The sequence below is a fragment of the Oncorhynchus mykiss genome, chromosome 21, assembly GCF_013265735.2.
Source record: "Oncorhynchus mykiss isolate Arlee chromosome 21, USDA_OmykA_1.1, whole genome shotgun sequence".
NCBI lineage: Eukaryota > Metazoa > Chordata > Actinopteri > Salmoniformes > Salmonidae > Oncorhynchus > Oncorhynchus mykiss.
Genome location: NC_048585.1, coordinates 3219593 through 3238516, shown reverse-complemented (window position 1 = coordinate 3238516; position 18924 = coordinate 3219593). Strand labels below are relative to the sequence as shown.

The window sequence follows — 18924 nt, the reverse complement described above, 5'->3', positions numbered from 1 at the left end:
ATCATGTGTGACAATTAATACCTTTATGAGTCTAGTTGATGATCTCTAAAATATACCGTATGGCTTAATTCAGCAAGTAAAATGACCAACCCTTTTCCTCACACTTTCCTTTTGGTTCCTTGAGAATTGGTCCATCAAGACAAAATGGAAATGTAGTGGAGTCAGCTGCATAGCAAACACAAACTATCTGTCTCTCTCTCTCTCGGTCTCTCTCTTTCCGTCTGTCTCTCTCTGTCTCTCTCTCCCTCTCTGTCTCTCTCTCTCGGTCTGTCTCTCTCCGTCTGTCTCTCTGTATCTGTCTCTCTCTCTCTGTCTCTCTCCCTCCGTCTGTCTCTCTCTGTATCTGTCTCTGCATCTGTCTCTCTCTCTGTGTCTGTCTCTTTCTGTCTCTCTCTCTCTCTCTGTCTCTCTCCCTCCGTCTGTCTCTCTCTGTCTCTCTCTCTGCATCTGTCTCTCTCTCTGTGTCTGTCTCTTTCTGTCTCTCTCTCTCTCTCTTTCTCCGTCTGTCTCTCTCTCTCTCTCTCTCGGTCTGTCTCCGTCTGTCTCTCTGCATCTGTCTCTCTCTCTGTGTCTGTCTCTTTCTCTCTCTCTCTCTCTCTCTTTCTCCGTCTGTCTCTCTCTCGCTCTCTCTCTCTCTCGGTCTGTCTCCGTCTGTCTCTCTGTATCTGTCTCTCTCTGTCTCTCTCCCTCCGTCTGTCTCTCCGTCTCTGTCTCTCTCTGTATCTGTCTCTCTCTCTCTGTCTGTCTGTCTGTCTGTCTCTCTCTCACTCTCTCCATCTGTCTCTCTCTCCCCCTGTCCCTCTCTCCCTATGTCTCTCTCTCTCTCTCCCTCTGTCTCTCTCTCTCTCTGTCCCTCTGTCTCTCTCTCTCTCTGTCCCTCTGTCTCTTGGTCTCTCTATCTGTCTCTCTCTCTCACACATAATGACAGACACAGTCAGGCAGCGTTGCGTTACTGTACAAAATAATTTATTTGTCAGCGTTAAAATCCCATTGCTGCTCTGCTCAAAACACAGAACAATATAGTCCCTCATTTAGAAAAAAAAAACAATTTTTTAATACATCAAAACAACAACAAGAAAGGAAAAGATGGCGAAGGTCTGAAACTGTTTTCTTCTTGAGGTCTACAGTATCAAGGATTAGCCATAGAGGATATAAATAGCACTGACTTTTACACAGAAAATAAGAGCAATGGACTCCCCAGTAAACCCAATGGGGATTTTCTCTACCAGCCAAGTGTCAACAGTAAAAACTCATTATTATGTTCTATTCTTCATGAAACGAGTCCACAGAGTATATCCAGCTAGCTGTTAGCATCGGCCTGTTAAGTTTACTGGGCTTTGCAGGGTAGCAACAAAACGAGGAATATCTGTCGGGAATATTGTAGAATATTTCCTCTGCTTTTGCTTAAAACACGGGTTTCTGAGTGAAACTTTGTTATGAAGTCATTAGCGGCACATGAAAACCCAAGCATGACGTCTGACCAAAACAACGTAAGTTTCTATATGTCATCATTACTACACCGCGGCTCACACAGGCTGTATCCACTGGCTCTCAGTCCCATCAGCAACGTGGACCATTTTGCACACAGAATATCAACCTGCAACTCACAACAGTTTCATTTTTTATTTTCACTCAAACACCAAGACGGTATAATCCAAAAGGACACTCGGGTGCAACAAGCAAATATAAATGATGTAATTTAACGATAATCGATCAATAATCAATAGTGACTCCTTCGGGTTATGGGGGAGTCCCCCTTGTTCCTGCTTCCAACCTGCCTCCTGGGTTCTGCAGAGTCTCCCCCTGGCGTAATGTCATTTAGGGAAACCTCATTGGCTGAGGAAGGAGGATAAGTTATTATGGAACACACCACGCACAACAATGAACATCACTTCAGCCGCCACGCCCCCCCCTGTCTCAATGTTCCAGACGTCACAAAGTCCACCTCAGTATGGCATCACTTCAGCCGCCACGCCCCCCCCTGTCTCAATGTTCCAGACGTCACAAAGTCCACCTCAGTATGGCATCACTTCAGCCGCCACGCCCCCCCCCTGTCTAAATGTTCCAGACGTCACAAAGTCCACCTCAGTATGGCATCACTTCAGCCGCCACGCCCCCCCCCTGTCTAAATGTTCCAGACGTCACAAAGTCCACCTCAGTATGGCATCACTTCAGCCGCCACGACCCCCCTGTCTAAATGTTCCAGACGTCACAAAGTCCACCTCAGTATGGCTCAAAAGACAAGGTTAAGATCCAAACCATTTAGGTACACATATTATTTTATTACGTTATACTTTATATTTGTTTTTGTTTTTGTTGTTGTCCCAATCAAAATAATGATTGTCATCATTGAACAAAAAAAAAAAAATGATATTACTTGTGCTTGTCACAGTTGTAATCATAATGCCGCCAGGTCCTCTTCCCGTGCCTCTTGTAGCTCTAGTTTGTCTTTCTCCCCATAGGCTACTAAAGAGTTGACCGGAGGTTCAAAGGTCATTGAAAAGGTCACAGGGGTCAGCTTAGTGGAAAACCAATCAGAGGAGAGGGGTGAAAACCATGCGTTGAAAGGGAAAGTGTCACTGGAGATGAACGCCACCATGCAATATTTATACCTAATCACATCCACCTTCGACACGGTCGGTCAGACTAAGGTCATCTGAGCCAATCACGTCGTCTGTCTTCACTGTTCCCTCTCTCTCCGGTTTTCCAGTCACTTTCTCATCAAGTTTTTTTTTTGGGGGGGGGAGGCGGGGAAATGTCTTATTTTGTAATTCAAATGAACATATTCATGTTTTCTGATATTTTTTTTTCTCCGCCTGATGTTGTTGGGTCTGTAATAGTTTCAGAGAGATGCCATGCTTGGGCTGAATGAACCCTGTTGGCTGTGTGTTAACCGTTGGGAGACTTCCTTAGCCACTGGAAGATCTGGCGTTCGTAGAGACTGTGCCATCTGACGTTGGCCTCCACGATCTCCACGGCCCGGGCCAACGCCGGCCCCGCTCCACCTCCACTGATCTGGGTAAACTCCTTCAGCTGAAGAAGGGAACAGACAGACAGACACAGAGTCAGGTACGTGACGGTATCCAGGCAACAATCAGCAAGCATACCTGTTGGAAAGAATACTGTGTGTATCTAGTGTCTAGGTACTCTAGATACGTTTTAAAGTGCATTCTGGGAAATAATTCAAACGTTAGACCCAAAACAAAGCTGCAGAAGGGGCAGAAGAATTCAGACCAGAGTTACTTCCACGTAAATGTAACTTTATTTCCATTTCATGAGCTTTTCTCTCTGCGTGTAATCCGACCTTGACTTTATGTGTGGGGGAAAAGGTACGCGTTTTGGGGTGGAGAGCAAAGAAAACTGAGCTCTCGTGGAAGTGTGTCTTCAGATACTCATAATTCCACCACCTTTTAAAACGCAAGGAAAACGATGAATAAGGTCGAACAACTGGTTCCAAGTGAAAAGAAGAAAAATGACTCAGCCACTTTATTCTCTATTCTGAAGCCTACATTGTATATCATGTCATCGTGACATGGTTAATGTACCTGTCTTCATTCTGTCATGTCAGTGTGGTTGTTCCTGAGGGTCGCTAGCAATAGTGGATCATATTAAACGGATTACAAGTTGTGCAATAATTTGGGACATGAAGCCTATTTGAATCGTTATGGAAGTCAGACCGGATAGAAGCAGGTTAAACCTGGAGCCTGGCACCACCAGGTCCATGATTACTGAGGGTAGATTTATAGACTACTGGTTCAACTTCTATTGTACACTTTCCTGTAGTTTTTAGGTTCACCGTAAAGGCTCTCCAGCCCTGTTTATGTTTGATTCATTTACACGTTCCTAACCCTAAATAATCTACAACATCTGATTATTTATAGATTTACCAATTGGTTTTGGAAAGGAGAGGAACGTGTGTGTATTCACAGGAGTAGTGGTTTTATTTCATCTCTATTCTGAACCTGTTCTCTTCATAAATATGTTCTGTCAAGAAGATTCTAATTGAAAGTACACCGCATTTAAAGAGATAGCACTAGATAAATGTACTGAAAACCCTATTGAATGACCAAATCATGAGAAAATATTTTTTGGGCCAGCATATGGGAGGGTATTCAGCTGTTGAATAAAATTTATTCAGTGCCCGCAAGGGAGCCACACCTGCAAAGTCAGTTACGCACCTCCACATGGGAAGGGAGCCACACCTGCAAAGTCAGTTACGCACCTCCACATGGGAAGGGAGCCACACCTGCAAAGTCAGTTACGCACCTCCACATGGGAAGGGAGCCACACCTCCACATGGGAAGTCTGAATACAAACTACTGAGAAGTGCTTCAATCAAAAACACGTTGAAAAAAAGGACTAGATCTTCACCTCCCGAGGGACGCAGCTGCTGCGTTGCAGTGTGCTAGAGGCGTCACTACAGACACGGGTTCAAATCCCAGGCTGCGTCGCAGCCGGGCCGCGCCTGGGAGACACATGAGGCGGCAGAGAATTGGCCCAGCGTTGTCCGAGTAAGGGGAGGATTTGGGCGGCAGGGATGTCCTTGCCCCATCGCGTTCTGTGGCGGGCTGGGTGCAGTGCACGCTGACACGGTCACCAGGTGTGCGGTGTTTCCTCCAAACACATTGGTGCGGCTAGTCATCACTTCTGGGTTTAGCAGGGCAGTGTGTCAGCAAGCTGCTTATCAGGGCTGTGTTTTGGAGGACGCATGGCTCTCGACCTTCGCTTCTCCCGAGACCGTACGGGAATTGGAGCGATGGGACAAGACTGTAACTACCAATTGGGAGAGAAAAAAATGGTAAAGAAAATGTAAATAAAGAAATAGATTTCCTAAGTCTGAATCTGGGCCGAGCTGAACAGACAAACATGTCCTTTGCTGTGAATTATTACTTTGGAAGATGTCAGAGACACTTGTGGTCATTACAGAATAAAATAATGTTTAAGAAAGAAGACAAAATATCTCTGGTCCAGATAGGGCGGTGGCGGTCATGAAATGATAAAAATGCAAAACAGGCTGCAGGTGTCACGGTAACTGATGGTTAATTAACATAAATGAGTTCAGCATCTCCAGGCTTCTTCTGGTTAATTAACATAAATGAGTTCAGCATCTCCAGGCTTCTTCTGGTTAATTAACATAAATGAGTTCAGCATCTCCAGGCTTCTTCTGGTTAATTAACATAAATGAGTTCAGCATCTCCAGGCTTCTTCTGGTTAATTAACATAAATGAGTTCAGCATCTCCAGGCTTCTTCTGGTTAATTAACATAAATGAGTTCAGCATCTCCAGGCTTCTTCTGGTTAATTAACATAAATGCGTTCAGCATCTCCAGGCTTCTTCTGGTTAATTAACATAAATGCGTTCAGCATCTCCAGGCTTCTTCTGGTTAATTAACATAAATGAGTTCAGCATCTCCAGGCTTCTTCTGGTTAATTAACATAAATGAGTTCAGCATCTCCAGGCTTCTTCTGGTTAATTAACATAAATGAGTTCAGCATCTCCAGGCTTCTTCTGGTTAATTAACATAAATGCGTTCAGCATCTCCAGGCTTCTTCTGGTTAATTAACATAAATGCGTTCAGCATCTCCAGGCTTCTTCTGGTTAATTAACATAAATGAGTTCAGCATCTCCAGGCTTCTTCTGGTTAATTAACATAAATGAGTTCAGCATCTCCAGGCTTCTTCTGGTTAATTAACATAAATGCGTTCAGCATCTCCAGGCTTCTTCGTATACAAGACAAACACAAGCAGTTGATGCGGACCTTAGGAACATCTAAGGTCTAATAAATCAACTGAATATACATCATCACCATTATTTATTTTTAACAGGTCTAAAAAAACATTATGGTAGGAAGAAAATTTATTTCAGAAGAACAGAATATGAGTTGTCCTACTCTATGTTATCAGCGGCAGGGACTGGGAGACTAGTCAGGATCTAGGGAAAGGTGAACGGAGCAATGTACAAAGAGAGCTTTGATGAAAACCTGCTCCAGAGCGCTCATGACCTCAGACTGGGGCGAAGGTTCACCTTCCAACAGGACAACGACCCTAAGCACACAGTCAAGTCAACGCAGGAGTGGCTTCAGGGCAAGTTTCTGAATGTCCTGGAGTAGCCCAGCCAGAGCCCGGACTTAAACCCGATTGAACATCTCTGGAGAGACCTGAAAATAGCTGTGCAGCAACACTCCCCAACCAACCTGACAGAGCTTGAGAGGATCTGCAGAGAAGAATGGGAGAAACTCCCCAAATACAGGTGTGCCAAGTTTGTAGCGTCATACCCAAGAAGACTCGATGCTGTAATCGCTGCCAAAGGTACTTCAACAAAGTACTGAGTAAAGAGTCTGAATACTTATTTTTTGCAAAAGAATCTAGAAACCTGTTTTTGCTTTGTGATTATGGGTTATTGTGTGTAGATTGACGGAAAAAAACATTTAATCTGACAGAGCTTGAGAGGATCTGGATCTGTTTAAAAATAAGTATGTGACGTAACAACGTGGAAAAAGGAACGGGGTAACAGCACAGTCATTATTTTAATTCATGTTTTCTTTTTCCAGGCTTGGGCTCATATATAGGCCTACTGTATGCATAAGCCCTAATATGCAGACGGATGTTTTGAATTACTCCCAGACACAAAAACAAACAGGAAGTTTCTTTGAAGTTCAGAACTTCAGAAAAGCTTTTTTTTTGTTTTGCCAATTAGCGACTGCAGAGAACAAATAACCAAATAAAACTCGTACACTATAAAACATCCCTTTAAGGTTTAGGTCTCTTCTCTATGGTTCTGTCAGATGGGCTTACTGAACCGGTACTGATGCCCACTGATCAGTGAGAAAAACACTATTACTTAAAAAAAAAAAGACTATTACTTTTAAAAAAGAGACTATTACTTTGTGGTGAGAAATAAAGGTATGGTTTTTAGAGAACGTTGGATTTTAAAAGGAGACTCTGTACCAGACTGTCTCCATCAAATCAATGTTAAGACAATTTAACAGAGCAGGACAGATTAGTAAAGGTTATGTACCTGTAATAATCATACTGCTATTTAAAAGGCCAAAATCCCCAAGTTGGCATATATTCAGATTTATTTCAATTTTTTGAAACATTACATTTACAATGTAGTTAAATATAACACATCATACAATAAGCCAGTGTGTTACTGAAGACTGGGACACCTGAGTGAACCTTAATAAATGTAGTTAAATATATCACATCATACAATAAGCCAGTGTGTTACTGAAGACTGGGACACCTGAGTGAACCTTAATAAATGTAGTTAAATATATCACATCATACAATAAGCCAGTGTGTTACTGAAGACTGGGACACCTGAGTGAACCTTAATAAATGTAGTTAAATATATAACATCATACAATAAGCCAGTGTGTTACTGAAGACTGGGACACCTGAGTGAACCTTAATAAATGTAGTTAAACATAACACATCATACAATAAGCCAGTGTGTTACTGAAGACTGGGACACCTGAGTGAACCTTAATAAATGTAGTTAAATATACCACATCATACAATAAGCCAGTGTGTTACTGAAGACTGGGACACCTGAGTGAACCTTAATAAATGTAGTTAAATATATAACATCATACAATAAGCCAGTGTGTTACTGAAGACTGGGACACCTGAGTGAACCTTAATAAATGTAGTTAAATATATAACATCATACAATAAGCCAGTGTGTTACTGAAGACTGGGACACCTGAGTGAACCTTAATAAATGTAGTTAAATATATCACATCATACAATAAGCCAGTGTGTTACTGAAGACTGGGACACCTGAGTGAACCTTAATAAATGTAGTTAAATATAACACATCATACAATAAGCCAGTGTGTTACTGAAGACTGGGACACCTGAGTGAACCTTAATAAATGTAGTTAAATATAACACATCATACAATAAGCCAGTGTGTTACTGAAGACTGGGACACCTGAGTGAACCTTAATAAATGAACGCACCTCATTCAGCTCCGTCTCTGTGTTCAGGAATTCAGTCACCCCACTGATTAGCTTAGAGGTCATGAATAAGGCCTCTCCGTACCTAAACATGGAGAACAGAGGTTTTGTGAAGAAAGGCTTTTACAAACACTGTTGTTCTACTCGAGCTTCGCTGAACACTGTTGTTCTACTCGGGCTTCGCTGAACACAGTCCCAAAGAGCTCTGGGGGAAGATCCAACAATCAAAAATGTAATTTTCATTCACTTCTACAATATCTGGAATCTAGTTTGCATCAAGTATGTATTGTCTGAAACCACAACACAATTTTAATGATACTCTACAAAATCCACAAGTACAGTACTGTATGTGAATTTGTTTACAAATGGTTAAATAGATCCCAAATGGTCCAATCGATCCCATCCCAAATAGATCCCGTAAACTAGAATGCAAAACAAGCACTGAATTATTCAAACATATATGACAAATAAGGATAAATAATTTACTGTAAAATATATCTGACTTACATACAATACAATAATATCTACTTCATTGTCCATGTACATTTATATTCGTTTTGTGAAGTCAGCCTACCAATACACAAACACAATACACTATACTACATCACTATGGCAACAACAGGAACACTATAATACATCACTATGGAAACAACAGGAACACTATAATACATCACTATGGAAACAACAGGAACACTATAATACATCACTATGGAAACAACAGGAACACTATAATACATCACTATGGCAACAACAGGAACACTATAATACATCACTATGGAAACACAGGAAGACTATAATACATCACTATGGCAACAACAAGAACACTATAATACATCACTATGGAAACACAGGAACACTATAATACATCACTATGGAAACACAGGAACACTATAATACATCACTATGGAAACAACAGGAACACTATAATACATCACTATGGCAACAACAGGAACACTATAATACATCACTATGGAAACACAGGAAGACTATAATACATCACTATGGCAACAACAAGAACACTATAATACATCACTATGGAAACACAGGAACACTATAATACATCACTATGGAAACAACAGGAACACTATAATACATCACTATGGAAACAACAGGAACACTATAATACATCACTATGGAAGCACAGGAACACTATAATACATCACTATGGAAACACAGGAACACTATAATACATCACTATGGAAACACAGGAACACTATAATACATCACTATGGAAACACAGGAACACTATAATACATCACTATGGAAACACAGGAACACTATAATACATCACTATGGAAACACAGGAAGACTATAATACATCACTATGGAAACACAGGAACACTATAATACATCACTATGGAAACACAGGAACACTATAATACATCACTATGGAAACACAGGAAGACTATAATACATCACTATGGAAACACAGGAAGACTATAATACATCACTATGGAAACACAGGAATACTATAATCCATCACTATGGAAACACAGGAACATTAGTACACAAATCACACTACCGAAAACACAGGAACACTATAATACATCACTATGGCAACACAGGAACGTTAGTACACAAGTCACACACATTACAGTCTCTGAGGCCTTGAATCTCTTACCGTGAATTCAAGATGTCCCACTTCTCCCTGAAGTACCTCCAGGCTAAGTGTCTTCCATGCGGGTTCCTTCCCACGTGGATCATGACATCGATGACATCTTGATCTGGGACCAAATCTGAGCTCAGAGAAAGATTCAGCAGCCTGGAGGATAAGAAGAAGAAGGACTGTGAATAAAAGAGTGTATATTATTGTCCTCATACAGGGCACTGTTTATTTAGGGAATCATCCTTACAATGGTACATCTGGTGTGAGTACAAAAAGTACAATAAGACATGGTCACCTCTTACTAAATTCAGAAGTTTAAAGTACTCTGTGGGTAATGTAGTCCAGCAGTAATCTGACTGATACAGTTTGTGGGTAATATAGTACAGCAGTAATCTGACTGATACAGTCTGTGGGTAATGTAGTCCAGCAGTAATCTGACTGATACAGTCTATGGGTAATGTAGTCCAGCAGTAATCTGACTGATACAGTCTGTGGGTAATGTAGTCCAGCATTAATCTGACTGATAAAGTCTTTGGGTAATGTAGTCCAGCAGTAATCTGACTGATACAGTCTGTGGGTGATGTAGTCCAGCAGTAATCTGAATGATACAGTCTGTGGGTAATGTAGTCCAGCAGTAATCTGACTGATACAGTCTTCTGGCAGTGAAAGTATAACATGGATCAGGTATTTCATGTCAGCAGTCACAATAGACACAGTCAGGCCATAGAGCTGTCAGCAGTCACAATAGACACAGTCAGGCCATAGAGCTGTCAGCAGTCACAATAGACACAGTCAGGCCATAGAGCTTTCAACATCACTATCAACATCCAGTGGGATAACAAGATTCCTGGCTGAGGTGCTTCTGTGAAGTCAAGTGATCCACTTCTGCTATTAAACTAGTAAATAAAGAGACACATTAAGACAGACTCAGTCTGGAGGAGAACGTAGAGATAGAAACACATTAAGACAGACTCAGTCTAGAGGAGAACGTAGAAATAGAAACACATTTAAGACAGACTCAGTCTGGAGGAGAACGTAGAAATAGAAACACATTTAAGACAGACTCAGTCTGGAGGAGAACGTAGAAATAGAAACACATTTAAGACAGACTCAGTCTGGAGGAGAACGTAGAAATAGAAACACATTTAAGACAGACTCAGTCTGGAGGAGAACGTAGAAATAGAAACACATTAAGACAGACTCAGTCTGGAGGAGAACGTAGAAATAGAAACACATTAAGACAGACTCTGTCTGGAGGAGAACGTAGAAATAGAAACACATTAAGACAGACTCAGTCTGGAGGAGAACATAGAAATAGAAACACATTAAGACAGACTCAGTCTGGAGGAGAACGTAGAAATAGAAACACATTTAAGACAGACTCAGTCTGGAGGAGAACATAGAAATAGAAACACATTTAAAACAGACTCTGTCTGGAGGAGAACATAGAAATAGAAACACATTTAAGACAGACTCAGTCTGGAGGAGAACATAGAAATAGAAACACATTTAAGACAGACTCTGTCTGGAGGAGAACGTAGAAATAGAAACACATTTAAGACAGACTCAGTCTGGAGGAGAATGTTTAAATTCAATGACCAAAAATACAGTTTTAATACCATGTATCAGCAGCCTCAGAAAGCATGAAGCTGATGAGACCGTATCAAATACAGATATAGCCGGTTATGCAAATGAGGCGAAAATGTCAAGCAGGCAACAGAAAATGATATTACAGAAAAAGACAGCGCCACGGTGTATACGTTTCCAATTTGCATTTTACATGCAGGGAGGGTAACAGCAGCACGTTGGTTCGCCAGGAACTCACACTTCTTTAGTTCTGATATATATATATATATATCCTGTTTCTCTTCACCATTTTACTCTGTGCTCTTGAACTGATAGGATGATGTAGTTTTGTACCTCGACCAACGGGCTTATGCAACAGACTTCTAAAACACCAAGACGTTTGTTTTGAGGAAGAGCAATTGCCTCCGTATTCAAATGGCTCAACACACTGTATGTGAGAGCTCCGGTCGTCAGTTGTAATCAATCTAACGCTTAGTGAACAGATACACTTTGCGAAGTGTGAAACCCACGCAGCAAACAGCAACGTATTCCGTGGAGAATCCACCTCGTGTCAGACCTATTTTGATAAGCGATCTGTATTCTATTCTTAACTGTCGTGATTCACATTCACACCGGATACTCAGTCATCATCCTACATTTACATGGACCTTTCAGTTACCATGTACCCGCCAGGTCAGCCGTTTGGGAGATGGGTCTCCTGTACCCGCCAGGTCAGCCGTTTGGGAGATGGGTCTCCTGTACCCGCCAGGTCAGCCGTTTGGGAGATGGGTCTCCTGTACCCGCCAGGTCAGCCGTTTGGGAGATGGGTCTCCTGTACCCGCCAGGTCAGCCGTTTGGGAGATGGGTCTCCTGTACCCGCCAGGTCAGCCGTTTGGGAGATGGGTCTCCTGTATCTGCCTGGACAGCGGTTTGGGAGACGGGTCTCCTGTACCCGCCAGGTCAGCCGTTTGGGAGATGGGTCTCCTGTACCCGCCAGGTCAGCCGTTTGGGAGATGGGTCTCCTGTACCCGCCAGGTCAGTCATTTGGGAGATGGGTCTCCTGTACCCGCCAGGTCAGCCGTTTGGGAGATGGGTCTCCTGTACCCGCCAGGTCAGCCGTTTGGGAGACGGGTCTCCTGTATCTGCCTGGTCAGCGGTTTGGGAGACGGGTCTCCTGTACCCGCCTGGTCAGCTGTTTGGGAGACGGGTCTCCTGTATCCAATTATCATTCTACTCTGTTTCCTGATCTCACAGCTATGATGTGTAAATAACACAGAAAACCCTGTGGAGATGGAACATTAAGTTCCTGTTAGTTTCTCTAAGTTTCCTAACACTGATTTTTGAGCACATGTTGCAACACCATCCACAAATCCCCAGCAGCTCACACACCGCTACAGCATAACTTATTTCCCCTTTCCGACCCAACCGACCAAACCAGACTACAGAAAATAAAATGGCCCCTCACACACAGGAAATTATTTCGTCTTTCTGAGTCTTCTGGGAGTGTAAAAGGTCTCCGCTGGAGCTGTGTTGAGATCACCTCGTTGTAGAGCAGAGCTGAACATGGTCTATCAGGGAAGGCAGGGTTTATCCTGCGCTGAGATCACCTCGTTGTAGAGCAGAGCTGAACATGGTCTATCAGGGAAGGCAGGGTTTATCCTGCGCTGAGATCACCTCGTTGTAGAGCAGAACTGAACATGGTCTATCAGGGAAGGCAGGGTTTATCCTGCGTTGAGATCACCTCGTTGTAGAGCAGAGCTGAACATGGTCTATCAGGGAAGGCAGGGTTTATCCTGCGCTGAGATCACCTCGTTGTAGAGCAGAGCTGAACATGGTCTATCAGGGAAGGCAGGGTTTATCCTGCGCTGAGATCACCTCGTCTTAGAGCAGGCTGAACATGGTCTATCAGGGAAGGCAGGGTTTATCCTGCGCTGAGATCACCTTGTCTTAGAGCAGGCTGAACATGGTCTATCAGGGAAGGCAGGGTTTATCCTGCGCTGAGATCACCTTGTCTTAGAGCATGCTGAACATGGTCTATCAGGGAAGGCAGGGTTTATCCTGCGCTGAGATCACCTCGTTTTAGAGCAGGCTGAACATGGTCTATCAGGGAAGGCAGGGTTTATCCTGCGCTGAGATCACCTCGTTGTAGAGCAGGCTCAACATGGTCTATCAGGGAAGGCAGGGTTTATCCTGCGCTGAGATCACCTCGTTGTAGAGCAGAGCTGAACATGGTCTATCAGGGAAGGCAGGGTTTATCCTGTGCTGAGATCACCTCGTTGTAGAGCAGAGCTGAACATGGTCTATCAGGGAAGGCAGGGTTTATCCTGCGCTGAGATCACCTCGTCTTAGAGCAGGCTGAACATGGTCTATCAGGGAAGGCAGGGTTTATCCTGCGCTGAGATCACCTTGTCTTAGAGCAGGCTGAACATGGTCTATCAGGGAAGGCAGGGTTTATCCTGCGCTGAGATCACCTTGTCTTAGAGCAGGCTGAACATGGTCTATCAGGGAAGGCAGGGTTTATCCTGCGCTGAGATCACCTCGTTTTAGAGCAGGCTGAACATGGTCTATCAGGGAAGGCAGGGTTTATCCTGCGCTGAGATCACCTCGTTGTAGAGCAGGCTCAACATGGTCTATCAGGGAAGGCAGGGTTTATCCTGCGCTGAGATCACCTCGTTGTAGAGCAGAGCTGAACATGGTCTATCAGGGAAGGCAGGGTTTATCCTGCGCTGAGACCACCTCGTTGTAGAGCAGAGCTGAACATGGTCTATCAGGGAAGGCAGGGTTTATCCTGCGCTGAGACCACCTCGTTGTAGAGCAGGCTGAACATGGTCTATCAGGGAAGGCAGGGTTTATCCTGCGCTGAGATCACCTCGTTGTAGAGCAGAGCTGAACATGGTCTATCAGGGAAGGCAGGGTTTATCCTGCGCTGAGATCACCTCGTTGTAGAGCAGGCTGAACATGGTCTATCAGGGAAGGCAGGGTTTATCCTGCGCTGAGATCACCTCGTTGTAGAGCAGGCTGAACATGGTCTATCAGGGAAGGCAGGGTTTATCCTGCGCTGAGATCACCTCGTTGTAGAGCAGAGCTGAACATGGTCTATCAGGGAAGGCAGGGTTTATCCTGCGCTGAGATCACCTCGTTGTAGAGCAGAGCTGAACATGGTCTATCAGGGAAGGCAGGGTTTATCCTGCGCTGAGATCACCTCGTTGTAGAACAGGCTGAACATGGTCTATCAGGGAAGGCAGGGTTTATCCTGCGCTGAGATCACATCATGCATTAATAAAAACATTGAGGAGAAGGATACAATTTAGTCCAAAGGTGCAGAGGAGACAGAAATCAATACTAAATGCAGGGCCCATCTATTCCAGCCTCAGAGTCTCAGAGCCTCAGTGCTTCAGTGCCTCAGAGCCTCAGAGCCTCAGTGCCTCAGAGCCTCAGAGCCTCAGAGCCCCAGAGCCTCAGAGCCTCAGAGCCCCAGAGCCTCAGAGCCCCAGAGCCTCAGAGCCTCAGAGCCCCAGAGCCTCAGTGCCTCAGAGCCTCAGAGCCTCAGAGACTCAGAGCCCCAGAGCCGAGCGGGGAGCTGGAAGGCATATCTTGTCTATCCTGTCCAGTTTTCTTGTCTGTAGATGGAGTATCACTTACGTGCCTAAGATAACCCCCCTGAAAACACGCAAACAGGCACGGACACACACACACACACACACACACACACTCTGATCTAATCACAGACATGGGTTTTATTTTCAACCTTCAGTAGTGCATGCGGTGTGAAATTCAAGTGTGCCTTAAAGCCTTAAAATCATTGATTCTGAGAGAGACTACATTCCTGCTTCTCCTTAAGTAGGGAATAGGGTGCCGTTTGTGACACAGCCTCTGTACATTGTAAAGTAAATGATTCACTCCATTCAATTAAGCCCCTAAAGCTCCAGCAGCTTCATCCTCTGCTAGGTAGCTTCTTCCTGGTCCTGTGGAGCGTAACAGACTCATTGTTCTCCCCCAGGTCTCAGAGGGACAGGATCACAGCTGCTACACATGCTCTGCTTTTTATTCTGCCCTGCCTGGATTACAATGGTAGAGGGGTGAGAGGGCGCAATGGCAAGTGTCACACACACAACACACACACACTTGCACGAACGCATGCACACATACACATACACGTACACATACACACAGACATACACACGTACACACACACAGGTACACACAGGTACACACACGTACACACACACGTACACACACGTGCACACACACACGTGCACACACACACACACACACACACACACACACACACACACACACACACACACTGGTGACGGGGTGAGGGGCGTGCCTTGGCGTTTTACAGGCGTGTGGCATTTTATTCAGCGTTGACACACATTAGGAGAGGGGTGAGGTGAGTGCCTTGGCACGTAGCACAAGCTCCTCCACCCCCCCCCCCACCTCACCCCACACACTCCTTTAACTCTCCTCAGGCATGCCAATACCCTTCCGCAGGACTGTGACTCATACTAATTAGCTGTAGAGCTTGTTGGTGTGTCTCCTGCCTTCTGTCTCCCTGGCCTGTCTGGCACAATGTGTCCAGATACTCCACTCTCTGTTCCACAGCCTGCGAACTAATGCCCCTTGTTCTCCTCCTCTCCGAAACACAGTTATGGTAATAAGAATTCTGGCTATTATCACTGTTTTCTCTCCAGGCATCTTCATTAGCCCCAGATGACACAAGTTGCCAGGAAAAGATACCGAGAGAGACACATTTAGTAAATGTGTTTTTAAACCACGGATAATAGCTGTTATTTGACAGCCAGATAATTCCTATGATCAGATTTAGGATTGTTGTCAAGTGGCAGGCGCTCATCTGGTTTACTACTGATCGATTAGTGATGGATCACGGAGACCTGCAGGGATTATAAACCATGAATTATACTATCATCGCCCTGACAACCACTTTACATACTAACTACCCTGCTTCCTGAAAATCCATATGTCATGCTTACCGCAATCTCCTCTCTGGTGACTATACAGCTGGCCCCTGTCATGCTTACTGCAATCTCCTCTCTGGTGTCTATACAGCTAGCCCCTGTCATGCTTACTGCAATCTCCTCTCTGGTGTCTATACAGCTGGCCCCTGTCATGCTTACTGCAATCTCCTCTCTGGTGTCTATACAGCTAGCCCCTGTCATGCTTACTGCAATCTCCTCTCTGGTGTCTATACAGCTGGCCCCTGTCATGCTTACTGCAATCTCCTCTCTGGTGTCTATACAGCTGGCCCCTGTCATGCTTACTGCAATCTCCTCTCTGGTGTTCATATAGGGGCCCCCGGCCTCTATAGGGGACACTAGAGGGTTGTACTGTGAATGAGAGGGCCTTGTTCAGTGTGCTCCGACAAAATCTGGGTACCAATATGATGTGTGTCCATACTAGCATACCCCTTCGAATACCCCAATTGATTCTGAAGTTCAATGCTAGTGTAGACAGAGGACTAGATTAACAAAGCAAGGGTTATGTGTGTTTCAGATTGACTCGCTTCAAATCAGGAAGTGCCTGTCCTTCCACATCTCATACTGTAACTATCCTGGTGAGTCATGGTGGTGAGGTCTTTAACCTGGATACATAACCTGTATTAAAGGTCAAATCCTACAGTACAGTATTCTAGTTCCTGGTATTAACCTAAAGGTCAAATCCTACAGTACAGTATTCTAGTTCCTGGTATTAACCTAAAGGTCAAATCCTACAGTACAGTATTCTAGTTCCTGGTATTAACCTAAAGGTCAAATCCTACAGTACAGTATTCTAGTTCCTGGTATTAACCTAAAGATCAAATCCTACAGTACAGTATTCTAGTTCCTGGTATTAACCTAAAGGTCAAATCCTACAGTACAGTATTCTAGTTCCTGGTATTAACCTAAAGGTCAAATCCTACAGTACAGTATTCTAGTTCCTGGTATTAACCTAAAGGTCAAATCCTACAGTACAGTATTCTAGTTCCTGGTATTAACCTAAAGATCAAATCCTACAGTACAGTATTCTAGTTCCTGGTATTAACCTAAAGGTCAAATCCTACAGTACAGTATTCTAGTTCCTGGTATTAACCTAAAGGTCAAATCCTACAGTACAGTATTCTAGTTCCTGGTATTAACCTAAAGGTCAAATCCTACAGTACAGTATTCTAGTTCCTGGTATTAACCTAAAGGTCAAATCCTACAGTACAGTATTCTAGTTCCTAGTATTAACCTAAAGGTCAAATCCTACGGTACATAGTACTATAAACATGTTCTCTCCATCAGCTCTCTGATTCTACCTGCAGGGTTACTGGGAATCCCCACTCTCTACCTGCAAGGTTACTGGGAATCCCCACTCTCTACTAAGGACTGGAGCCCGTCGTAATGTCCCACCATCCAGGTATTGAACCTCCAAGGGTTTCAGGGAGAAAGGAGGGAGAACAAGGCCACTGGGGTATATAGTCAGTAAACACACAGCCCTACACAGCCCTACTCTTCCTTCCACTGCAGTGTTTCAAGGCCACTGGGGTATATAGTCAGTAAACACACAGCCCTACACAGCCCTACTCTTCCATCCACTGCAGTGTTTCAAGGCCACTGGGGTATATAGTCAGTAAACACACAGCCCTACACAGCCCTACTCTTCCTTCCACTGCAGTGATTCAAGGCCACTGGGGTATATATAGTCAGTCAACACACAGCCCTACACAGACACACTCTTCCTTCCACTGCAGTGTTTCAAGGCTACTGTGTGGGTGTAACAGTATAACTTTAAGCCGTTCCCTCGCCCATACCCGGGAGCGAACCAGGGACCCTCCGCACACATCAACATCAGCCACCCACGAAGCATCGTTACACATCGCTCCTCAAAAGCCGCGGGGGAACAACTAATTCAAGGTCTCGAGTGACGTCACCGATTGAAACGCTATTAGCGCGCACCACCGCTAGCTAGCTAGCCGTTTCACATCCGTTACATGGGCGAAGGACAGGGCCGTTTCACATCCGCTACATGGGCGAAGGACAGGGCCATTTCACATCCGTTACATGGGCGAAGGACAGGGCCATTTCACATCCGTTACATGGGCGAAGGACAGGGCCGTTTCACATCCGTTACATGGGCGAAGGACAGGGCCATTTCACATCCGTTACATGGGCGAAGGACAGGGCCATTTCACATCCGTTACATGGGCGACGGACAGGGCCATTTCACATCCGTTACATGGGCGAAGGACAGGCCCGTTTCACATCCGTTACATGGGCGAAGGACAGGCCCGTTTCACATCTGTTACATGGGCGAAGGACAGGCCCGTTTCACCTCCGTTACATGGGCGAAAGACAGGGCCGTTTCACATCCCCTACATGGGCGAAGGACAGGCCCGTTTCACATCCGTTACATGGGCGAAGGACAGGGCCATTTCACATCCGTTACATGGGCGAAGGACAGGGCCATTTCACATCCGTTACATGGGCGAAGGACAGGGCCATTTCACATCCGTTACATGGGCGAAGGACAGGGCCGTTTCACATCCGTTACATGGGCGAAGGACAGGGCCATTTCACATCCGTTACATGGGCGAAAGACAGGGCCATTTCACATCCGTTACATGGGCGAAGGACAGGGCCATTTCACATCCGTTACATGGGCGAAGGACAGGGCCATTTCACATCCCCTACATGGGCGAAGGACAGGGCCATTTGAAATGAGAGATATTTCACATCCATAGAAAAGAGAAGGTCTAGGTGAGCCTCTAACGTCTCCCAGTGACTCAACCAACGTGGTCCTATACTTG

At 44.6% G+C, this 18924-nt stretch overlaps 1 protein-coding gene across 2 annotated transcripts in view; it reads right to left on the bottom strand.

Moving 5' to 3' along the window:
- Positions 1-944: 944 nt before the first annotated feature.
- The window catches only part of LOC110499725 (thyrotropin-releasing hormone-degrading ectoenzyme-like), a 417686-nt gene continuing 399706 nt past the window's right edge, over positions 945-18924 (bottom strand). The window contains exons 17-20 of one of the 2 annotated variants that reach the window (XR_005038456.1): positions 9585-9725; positions 7967-8048; positions 2223-3033; positions 945-2154 (exon numbers count right to left, since the gene is read on the bottom strand). Coding sequence is in view for 1 of the 2 variants with exons in the window: in XM_036956614.1 (XP_036812509.1) it covers positions 2890-3033; positions 7967-8048; positions 9585-9725 (367 nt within the window). In the remaining variant the exon portion in view is untranslated. The other variant, XM_036956614.1, reaches the window with a different exon arrangement.